Consider the following 12042-nt stretch of genomic DNA (forward strand, 5'->3'; position numbering starts at 1 on the left):
GGAAATAGGTTTCCTTCCTGGGGAGTGGGAGGATCAAAAATGGAAACGGGTAAGTACTAGTAATTCAGAGGTGTTAGCTGATGTTCTAACTCCTTTTTGACTCCCATTCAGGCCACACCAACATTAACTTAGAGAACATTGAACCACATCAACTTAGAGAGCAAAATATGGCCTATAAATGCCCAAATAACAGTTTTAGTTTGCAAGCAACATCAAAAAACATTCCTTGTATACACGATAACAAATTGATCTTAGTAATAAGCACAATAATATTCTTTTTCTTACAGACTTGGCTACTTTGTTCCATTTTTTACTCATGTGGGTCTTTTTCTATATTATATATAAACAGTAACCCAAAACTTTCAAATAACTTTTAGTGAAATTAAGTGATTTCATGCTTGGTAGGGAGCACCTCATTTCAATAAAAACTTTTTCCATATTTTACTGAAATACGCAAAAATCAAGTCAAAACTAAGAGGAATTGTTATAATCAATACCGTTGATGATACAGTTTCAGCTGTAACATTCTGAGGTGCTTCTGATGGCAAGTCTGATAATGTTCGAGCCTTCGCCTCTTCTGATGCTGCTCCTGGGCCTTCGGGACTGACTGCTGCTACCCAAATTATATATTCCCAATACTTTTTCAAGTTTCGAAGTTCATATCTGTGTTCTGAAGTTAAGAGATGATGTTCTTCACGGGAACCCTCCTGCAACAAAAGAACAAAGTTCTATAAGAATGTAGAGTAAAGGAGGAAATGAAGCAGAGTCTGGGATGCTAATTTTTCAAAAAACAATTGCTACTAAAAAGAGACAGAAATTTAGCAAAAGTAAATGGTTTTAATCAACAAAATATATGGGGCTAATTTTCTTCTTATATGTTACATTTATTACGAGCTTAACATAATACCCCTCAATAAAACCAACATAAAGACCTAAAAAATCCTTACATTATGTGCATTTTTGTTTGTTTCTTATGTTTTACCAACACACTTTACATTATAACATGTAATGGACCCTCTATTGATCTATTGAATATGATGGATCACCCATCCACATTGCATTATTGAGAACATTGCAACCAATGGTCAAATGCCACTAAAGGTAATGGTAACTCTAAAATAGGTTTCCCCTGGATACCTGAATTCCACTTCACATATCAAAGGTTGCACATCTATTCAGTAAGATGCCTAATGGAGTGAATTAATGAATATTTAGTCAATATGACTTAATAAAATTACATTACTTTCCTTGATTCTCTGATACAGAATACCTAGAGATTAAATTCCCATAGAACTACCATTCAATCATATGCTCAAATGTTATATTTTGTGAGATTGAGGCAATCAACCTGCATTAAACATAATCTCTCCATACAACAGAAGTTTTTTACAGTCCTAAGGAGTTTGTCATTTACGAGCTAAACAGTATATCTCCAAGATGAGATTTTATACGATTTTTATTATTCCATAACAAGTATGAAAATTGTAGTGCTTTAATCCTTAACCATAAGAATGAATAACATGAATGCACATACACAATTTTAAATATAATCAAAGTATAAAATATAATAACCTCAAAAGTAGACACCACACCTACATTATAAGACTAACCTCAGTGTAATATAGTTCGTATTGATGTGGAGAGGGTGCGGGTGGTGATGTTGGTGCCTCCCACTGGATGAGAAGGGAGGTGGCAGAGGTGGGCACGACACGCAAGTTGCTGGGAGGCCCTGGAACATGTGCTTCATGTTGTGTCCTTACTTTCAGAGGAGAAGATGATGCCCCTGCTCCATGCCGGTTATGCGCCACCACCCTAAACCAGTATTCACGACCAGGAACCAATCCAGGCACATTCACTTCTTCAAGGCGGGAACGAGTTGTATTCACTACACGCTCTCTGTTAAACAAAGGATGGTTGAGTTAACAGAGAAAAATATTAATTCCAAGCACATGACTGCATATTTAGATTAGGAATTACTAATGGGATAGCCACCAGGATCTAAAATAAGGTAAGAGACCAAACCTTAACATGAACATCTTATTTCTTTAAAACTGAGAGATTAGATTTTATTTTCTCATGGCAGATACAAAATGCTGTGACTGCAATACTGTTGCCCAAATAATAATCAGTAACAATAGCATATTAAGCATATCTTAATAAACAATTACTTGGCAATGAAACAATTTCCACAATAAGAGTTCACATGTTACAAGCAAAAAGACTTATGGTTTTATAAAATAGTTCCTCATTCATATCATACCAGCCATGGATACTATTATTCTTCAGAAGCTTACATGGAATATTTTATTAAAGTTCTTCCACAATGATCACACTTCATACTAGAAGTCAAGGAACTTTCCACACAGGAAACATTCATATGAATTTGACTGGGTTAAAAATGTGTTTGTGATTTCAGCATAACCCAAAGTTTGCAGTTTTAATTAATAAAAAGCATAATTACTATAAAATTATAAGTTACTTCAACAACACATAAAATACAGGTAACTTCAATTTGAAAAGTCAATGAAAACATAATTCTTAGCATGCAATGCTTTTCTTTACTGATGTGTTAAAAATGAACTAGCCTGCAACTAACTTTTGCTTGTTTTTTTGGAGAATTAATGTAATATAATCAGTTAAATCATCATTACTAACAAGGGGATTCTTCCAAAAATTAATCCTAAGATTTCACTTCAATTATCCATGGAAGAAAATTGTAACATTTAGTTTTTGCATGATCCAACATAAATGAATCCAAACACTGAGTGCACAAATTTATATTTTGTTTCACAACCTATTTAAAGTATTTTAAAAGCGTATCTTTTCCTTTCCTTATAGCTTTGTGTTTTTTTTTATTTCCAAACTTAAAATGGCTCAGCAGAGAATGATTTGCACCCCATGAGGAGGTCATTGCCAACATAGATGCCTATTTTGAGAACCTTCCAAAGCCCTATTTTTGGGTAGCTTAAAAAAGTTAGAGAAATTCTGGAAAAAGTGTATCAAGCTAAAAGGACATCATTTTGAAAAAGAAAAAAAATGTACCCAAAACAATATGTTTTTCTATTTTTTCCTATTGAACAACCCACGTTGCTAACATTTATTTTCAGAATCAGCGCGTCTCTTTCGACACAAAATTAAAATTCACTGGCCAGATAATAGTGAGTAAAAGTTAAAATGATTGGAAAACAAATAAAGAATTAAATAAAATGAAAATGTATCTTTCTACAATTTAAAAGAAACGAATCCTCCCTTGTCCTAGAAAGAAAACAAGAAAAATTCTTCAAAATTTAAACCCAAAATCTCTGCCTCCCCTATGTATTTTTTTTTAAGGCTCGGAATTTGACGTAATAGTTTTCTCATTTTTGGGAATGGAATCCACAGAGTCCAGACAAAATTGTAGAATTTCCATAAAAATATGAAATACAGTTAATGAACTAATTTCATTCTCATAATACCTTTCTGATCCCTCCTGGCGGTAGAACACTGAGTATGTAAATATGGTACTATTGCTTTTGATAGGCGGCTTCCACTTGAGGGTCACAAATCTCTTGTCCACGTAGACGGCAGCCAAAGAGCGAGGCATTGAAGGCACATCTTTGGTTGGTTGAGTCTCTCCTGTAGAGGGTTGGCCATCAATAGATGATGGCAAATGGGAGGAAATGACAGGAGGTATGGTGTGTGCCGCAGCAGCAGCAGGGTAGCGAGGAGTTGGGGGTTGTGGAAATTTTATCTTAGAATCTGGGCATTGAAAATGTTTAGAGCAATAATAGGATAGTTTTGATAGATTTATGAGCAACAGTAAACCATAAGCAGTGGAAGTAAGAATCATATGAAGATTTGAATAAGTAAACACATTAAAGGAGCGTGCATGTTGGTAGCGGGGAATAGAATATTAAGGTTCCAGGTTGAAACAAATGTTTCATTTTTTAAATGCATGGTTTCAAGGATGAATTTGGAATAACAGTGGAAATATAGCAGTGAAGGAAAGAATGTGAAAAAAATGGACAAAAAGAGGGGAAAAAATCATAAAAGTTGTCAACACAAAGGGAATATCAAATAAAACAAAATTACTTGTTTGCACAAAAAACATGCCAACTCAAAGTATAGAATAAGGTAAACATGCAGATTTTGTCATAATTAACAAGCATCTAGCAAAATTAAGTTTAAAAAGTTTACAATAACCCCTCAATTAACTGGCTTATATGAGCTAAGGTTTGGCGGGAAGAAACCTGTCAATCTAAGGGAAACTCAACAGTGACTTCTCTGGAGGAAAAAATATAAAAAAGTTACTCATTTTATGATGAAAGGATCACTTATCTTAATGTTGACTTTATCAGTTTATTTCCTACAGCAACGTTATCAAAACATTTTCTACATTCCTTCACACATAATTTTATGATTTTTTGCATAAAAATTGATAAAATATTTTCCAAAACTAACATTTTAGTTACAAAATTTCTTTAACTTTTAACAGAACTACTGATAAATGGTCAATGCAGCTACAATTTTTTTATTTTTGAGGCATAACCCATTTAAGTTTGAAAAAAATTAGAGTACCTAACATCTGCAAATTTCGGTCCATAAGAGACTTTCAATATTTTAATTTACAATTGGCTACAAATGTTTGTACTAAGATGCCATAGTGTCTTGATCATAGAATAAATGGGAATTGATAATCTCAGATAATAAAAACACCACTTCATCAATCAATCGATTCAATCTCCACAATATACTTATTGATATATTGGTTAAGGGAGGGCCAACCAATTGAAGTTTTACTGTATTTGCACAAAAATTGTCCTAAAAACTGTAATTCATGGAGCAAAGGTTTAAAAAAAATAATAAAAAAGCATTTCACTTGTCAAACCACACTAAACAAATCACAGAGGAATGTGTATTAATTTGTAAACCTGCTTCTCAGGTGATAACATAATATGTTATCAAGCACAAGAAATAGAGAGTGAAATATTATAAGCACATCCTTTGTAGGGTGTCTTTTACTTTCACATAAAATTTCAATTTTAAACTTCATTCCAATAAAAATAAATACATGCACCCCATGTCCATTTATATGCTTTGCGGTTAACACACACAGAAGAAAATTTTCAAGACAAAAATATATCCACATAACCAATCAGCCAAATAGATAATGAACACAAAAAAGTAACTGATGCTTATTATGAGGGTAAAAAAAGGAACTTTGCACTTGCACATAGATTTAATACTTCACACAACCATGGTTTGGATGCTACGTATCATCATCAGGTGGCATTCGTGAAATTTTAACTTACATAGCCTGGCTCTAAGAGGGGAGGAAGGTAGGGGGAGTGAGGGAGAGGAGGTAAGTAGAGCAATTGTGCAGCAACCTATTAGTAGGCTAGGGGAGGGAGAGGGCATGTATTTGATGGATTCAGGCTCAAGTTTGTGGAAGTTTATGTCGATTAAATGAAGAACACAATGTATCCCTCCACCGTTCTTAGAAAGAATAGCAGAAAAAACACATTGTGTTCTATATTTTTTTAGGGGGGGTGTTTGTTTGCAATGGTTTAACCGTCATTAAGGGATAATCGCTGGTCATCACTGCCTTGGTGGGGGTTGGGTTGGTGCGGAAAGATATTAGTCTTTTAGAAATTTTAGGAGGGGGAAATGGGAGAGGTAGATTGTTCCAATGACCACCTCAAATCTGTCTTTTGATTGAAGGGATTGCCAAATTTCCAACTCCTCCAAAGCACTCAACCTCAATCCTTTCATTTCTGTATGAAGAATGTCCAGTGTGAAGTTAATAGTATGATTCTTTTCCAAGAGGTATTTGGTGAATTGGGATCTGTTGTTTTTCTTTGTGAAGCATGATCAGTGTTCTTGGATCCTAATATCAAATGTCCACCCCATCTGTCCAATGTAGATGGCGTCCACGCAATTGAGTTTATAAACCCCGCTTTGTTGCATTATGCCAATTTTGTCTTTGGGTGAACCCATTATGTTTTTTAAAGTAAGTGTGTCATAAAATGCTGTCTTGATTTTGTTTTTGGAGAGTATTTGTTGTAACCGGAGTGAAATGTGGCCAAGAAATGGAATTCTTCACGATTGGTGCTTGTCAAGTTTAGATGTGTGGTGCATACATTTCTGGCCTATCTGTGTTTGTTTTCGGCTGTACATGTTGTCAATCATTATTTACCTGTACCCATTGTTGACTGCAATCTGTTTTATAATATGGAGTTCCCCTAGTTTATTGTGTGGTGACATTGAGATATTACATACCCCGTGTAACATGGCATGAAAGGCTGCACGTTTTTGTGAATAGTGATGCTTGGATGTGGAGTATATAATGTGTTCAGAGTAACACTTTTTTCTGTATATTGAAAGGTCGAACCTTTAATTATTTTCACAGTCAAATTCAGGAAATTCAAGGAACCAACTAGGCACATATTTGAACCAGAAACCATCAAATACATGCCCTCTCCCTCCCCTAGCCCACTAATAGGTTGCTGCACCATTACTCTACTTACCTCCTCTCCCTCATTCCCCCTACCTTCCTTCCCTCTTGGAGCCAGGCTATGTAAGTTAAAATTTCATGTATGTCACCTGATGATGATGCGCAGCATCCAAACCATGGTCGTGTGAAATATTTAATCTTTTTGTGTAAGTGCAAAGTTCCTTTTTCTACCCTCAGCATGAAGGGATTCCACATAGTTAAGCCTGAAACTGAGATGCTGATGTTTATTAGTAAAAGATGTACAAGGTCTATCCGGAAACTATCCAGCCATTCAATATTTTGAGGGAAATAGCCTACCTAGAACAATGAGGCATTAGTCCCCTTCCGAGTACCTTGGGCCATGACTCACTTAAGAAAATTCACTATAGAAAAGAAGCAGTTTTCAATCCCAAAAAAAGTGATTAGATTTCAAATGATGTAATCCTCCTCTGATGTGATTTGATTTGGCAGGGCACATTATTTTGCCAATTTTAAGCAATATGAAATTAGAGAAAAAGTTGAAATGTACCTGGTGATGCATATAAAGGATTTAATATGTACAGAGACAAGGAAACCCTTCCATGCAGGCAAGATTATCAAGCCTGAAAACCCATGATTAAAATAGCTTAGGCCCACTTAGATGTTCTTTTCTAGGAAACTTTCATTGAAAGACTAAAGAGAAACTGAGATGACAACTACCTTGGTAGAATTCCTGAACCCATTCCCCAAGAACCCCATCCTGCAATTCCTATAGACTAGATATTTGAAACTGCTTGGTAACCCCACGGTTTATTCTAATGATTCCCAGAATGTCTAAGAAAATTCCTGAGTATCCACCAACACAATCCCTGGGGTTACCCTATGAAAACCTAATACTCTTTATGCTTTAGCAAGTATGACACCGGTCAATGACATGTACAGGCATTCCCCCAACTTACACAGTACATTGCTCTTAAGCCTATAAGTTGTACAAAATGACATGTGCAGAGTAATTCTATCAAGTCAAAAACATATTGCACGTGATATAATAAAAAATTTTTTATTGTTAATTATTAACAAAATAGAAATTTTTTAAAGAAAAAAAATTATAACCAAAATACATGATAAAGGAAGGATATTACAGTAAAATGAGAGAAATTTCATGGCAATTGATTACTACTAAGTTTGCAAATGATCACATTTTCAACTCCATATCACAACCATAAAAATGGTACACTTAGACCATTAGCATTTCCAGTTTTGCTTTTAACAAAATCATTCACACTACATAAGAAACAAGAGTGTGGTGAACCCAGGGGTTGATCCGAAAGGGTGGAGGGGCTCCCCTTGGGGGAAAATTCTTATTAGTTAATTTTAAAATAAAAGTGACTCTCATGCCCAAAATTTATTTTGAATATCTGCAGTCCCTAGAACATAAAATTATCTACTATACAGTTCTTTGCGGTCCCTACAGTAGTGTGATCAGTAACAAACTGAACATGATTCTCACACCAAAAGGTCATAAAAATAATTTTTTTGATAAAATGCCACTGAAATATTTTATTGATATAGCTGAGGGATTGCCTGTATGCATAACAATGTTTGAATATCCAACATTTAATTCAACATTTTAATACCAAAATGCTCGCATTAAAATAACTTTCATTACAAAATCAATAAAACCTTATATTTGCTGAAGTAAGATAGTTAAGTTTGCAAAAAAAACACCATAAGCGTACTTCAATTGAAATAACAGCTTCAATTATTTTGGAATTGAAATTTTTTAAATCACAAAATTCACAAATCACTATAGAACACATTCAACAAACAAAGTACCTTGCTGTGATATGTGAAGTCTGGCTTCTGCATGCACATTTCCAGCTGGATTTGATGCAATACATTGAAATATCCCAGAATCAAGGCCCATCAGTCCAAGAATTCGAAGATTGTAGCCATTCACAACCTGTGAATAAAAAATAAATGAGAAACCTATAAAATTCAGAAGTCAATGATTCTAATTTTAATCACTGTATTTTCTGATCTAGCCATGACAAGAAAAATATGATTATAAAATGGTAACTTGAAGGTGGCAAAAAAGTATGTATCTGGCCCAATTGGATGCAATCAAATTACATCTTTGGGATCTCAAAGCATTTCTTGAAAAAAAATTTAAGTTTCACAAATTATAAGTGTGGTGAAGTCTCCAACCATCAGCCAATCTTAGGCCATGGATGGCTGTACAGGCTAAGAGAGTAATTAATTAAGAAAAAAGTTTTTAATAGTGACTTTTTGCTGAACACAAACAACACTATAAAAATTGCGCAATACATTTTACCTTTTTTTGGCTCATTAATTGATCTAACTTAAAAAACTGATTTCTCTTTCACACCAAATATTTCATACTTTATAATATACCAAACTTACATGTAGTGGCCCAACTGTTGGCTCAAAACTTTAAATTTTTTATTAAATTATAATAATTATTCTCCCAGAATAAAATATATAAAATGATACAGATTGCAGTAAAAATTTGAAATAAGCAATTGGAACATACTCAAATTGACAAATAATAATGAATTTCATTTGGAGAACTGTTTAGGGTGATCAATTCTTATTTTGGATGAAATGTACAAGAATGGCATCTGTTGATAAGTAGAATTGAAATCAGTTAAAAGTACAACAATAATGACCCTAAAAGATAATTGGCCTCAGAATTTTACTTAGACTACTGGCTCATAATTGACTAGGACTCATAGCATATCTAGTACTGCTTGAGTACATTCAAAATGCTAAATTCTGAATGCTTCCTTGGGTGGTCTCCTGTGCTTTCTTATATCAAGGAAGTGAATAGCAAACTTATTGCAAATGACTAGAACTAAATAAATAATACATTTATTCATAGGCCCCACACACAATTGATATAATCTTGATTGGGAGAAATATGAGAGGCTCATTTATATTGGATATTGGTACATTGATTGGTTCATTCATTAATACTTGTAACATATTTAGCTGAAAATGAGTGCAGTACATTTTTTCCATTCCTTTAAAAAAAGACAACTCGCATTGTCAGCAGAGCATAATGCGTAGCATGCATGCCAGCCAAGTCCAATTGCACAGAAGCACATTACAGTAACTACCACACATCCCCACCACATAGTATGCAGTGTGATGCCTGTAGCTGGAAACTCTCTTTTCCTTTGTAGTGGTACTTTGACTGGTAGCAGTAGTTTTAGGGGAGGTGACCGACAGTTGAGGTAATTTGCACCATTAGGAATGGATGATAAAAGAGGAAGGGTGGAGAGAAACCTGGCATGGCCATACGCCTATTCTTAATGAAAGGCCTATTCTTAATGAAAGGTGTTCAGGAGTCTGCAGTTTAACGTCCCATTCAACAGATGGCATACTTACTCAAAGTGCCTCCACAAAGTAAATAAGGCTTTAAGTAGGGATCGAGAGCGAGGTATAACATGTGCCTATTTACCAAAGCTACAGCCAGAATTACAAATACAGAAACTATTGTTGTTCGGGCTCATTGAAAACACCTCCACACTCAAAAGGATAACTTATTAAGGGTAGGTACGTTTCTATCCCCACTTCAATATGTAAAGACAAGAGTATGGGGAAAATCTTACAATAATATTTGTTATGGGGTTAGAAAAAAGTGCTATCAGCAAGGGCTTGGAACCCTCTCAACCATGCATTCAAAGAAACTCTATCAGTGAGGAATCAAAGGATCCTATAATTCCTTTGAATACTATTGCTCATTCCAATAATTCATAATTGCCCATAATGGAGTCTAGTGGATATAACAGATTCGATGTGCCTATCACCCATTAAAACCAAAACTTGGTTGACCACAATAGTTGGTTAGCTTCATTTCCGCCTAAATTTTGAGATTGACATGTGGGTTATACTGAAACAACTATCTCAGGAAAATTTCATCTTTTTTACAGGTGCACAATCTTCCATTACAGGTAGTTGGAACCCTTACACCAATAAACCAATTTTTCAAAACTGAGATACTTGTGCTTCTTTTGAGTGCTAATGCATCTAAAATCCTCTCCAAGAACATACAGAAGGTGAGAACACAAAGAAAAATAAAAGCAATACTGTATTTTTACATTACATTAAATGCCGAGTAAACTTTGAACGTCACCATATCCAAATTATACTGTTTATCAGAAGTTAGGTGGACATATGTGATACAATTTTATAGCATCCAAATTTAATTTTACAGAATCCACAATGCAAAGAAATCAATCGTAAAAGCACATATTAGTAAATTTTCACAATAGAGCAATGGATCTTGTTTGACAAGTACATATTCCCTTTATGTCAATAATTTGATAAATGCACCACATACGAGATTTAATGTGTAGCCTAAATTTTAACATTTACTTTAGATTATAAGTATACTTACTTGAAGATACTCATTCTGGTTTATGGGATCTCCATTTTTTACCCAATGAACTCTTGGTTCAGGTCTGCCAGACACTTTGCATTCTAGCTCAAGATCTTCTTTCTCAAATGCCCAGTGGTCTTTGGGCTTTTTGACAAATATTGGAGGAACTGCAAAGGTGATGCCATTATTAGATATTAGTAGAGTAGAAAAATCATATAATAAATTAAAGTGAATTCATAAATTGTTACTGATAGCAGTATATTTTGTCTCACCTAACACTTGAAGAGAAGCAGATGCATCAACGGAATCCTCTTTGTTTTCAGCACGACATTGGTAGGTGCCATCATCATCTTCCTGAACTCTTTCTATCTGTAAACTACCTGAGCCAACTATCATCAAGCGACTGTCCAAAAACCTGCATTAAACAACAATTTTTAGGAAATTAACTATAAAAAACACTGTTGGGGCAGATTAAAAACATAATAATTATTTCCACTCTAATTACTCTAACATGCATGATGATTACATCTTCATCTACCAAACTTCCAAATATTACTTGACAGATTTCCCTTGTCTCTATAAAAGCAATAAATGTTACCCAGTGAAGTAAAAATTGAGACTGTTTTCGAAAAAAACTTCCACACTCACAAACATACACTGACTTTTGATTGGATACCTAAAACAATAGATTCTATGCAAAACTAAAAAAATAATAGTAAGTTGGACAGTGATATAAGACATGCAAATGCCAATCCCACAAAAAAATGTGATAAGATATTATGCCTGACAAGGTGGAATTTTAAATAATGATCATAACACCCAAAATAATTTTCCACCAGTATGGTTTTATTTCCTGCAGCCCATCTACAAATAGGGCCATGGCAGTATTTCACTAAGAACACTGTTAAAAGGGCTCACGTTCAATTCCAGGTGATGCCTCTAGGCACTATCATATCAGTTTCATCCAAGCTATTCAATTCTTTTTAGGTACTGCTGGATATTCCAGGGAAACTAAAGGCAGCAAAGGGAAAGGAACCAGCCCTGATACATGAATTTTTCACATCACCTAGATTAATACATCTAGTTGTAAGAGGTGAGCTCTACCCTAACCTTATCTAACTAACCTGACAGAATTAGTTTTGCATATTTTTTTTCAAATGAATCAAATGACTGTCTATTAATGAAT

At 34.5% G+C, this 12042-nt stretch overlaps 1 protein-coding gene across 4 annotated transcripts in view; it reads right to left on the reverse strand.

Annotated features, from left to right (window-relative positions):
• The window catches only part of fra (neogenin protein frazzled), a 146976-nt gene that overhangs the window by 39917 nt on the left and 95017 nt on the right, over positions 1-12042 (reverse strand). For 3 of the 4 annotated variants that reach the window (XM_071596162.1, XM_071596161.1, XM_071596160.1), the window contains exons 7-12: positions 11129-11271; positions 10875-11023; positions 8288-8414; positions 3456-3738; positions 1611-1896; positions 498-707 (exon numbers count right to left, since the gene is read on the reverse strand). In XM_071596162.1, coding sequence (XP_071452263.1) covers positions 498-707; positions 1611-1896; positions 3456-3738; positions 8288-8414; positions 10875-11023; positions 11129-11271 — 1198 coding nt within the window. The remainder of the gene's footprint in view (positions 1-497; positions 708-1610; positions 1897-3455; positions 3739-8287; positions 8415-10874; positions 11024-11128; positions 11272-12042) is intronic. The other variant, XM_071596164.1, reaches the window with a different exon arrangement.

Source organism: Hetaerina americana, unplaced genomic scaffold (assembly GCF_022747635.1).
Source record: "Hetaerina americana unplaced genomic scaffold, ioHetAmer1.1.p SCAF_76, whole genome shotgun sequence".
Lineage (NCBI taxonomy): Eukaryota > Metazoa > Arthropoda > Insecta > Odonata > Calopterygidae > Hetaerina > Hetaerina americana.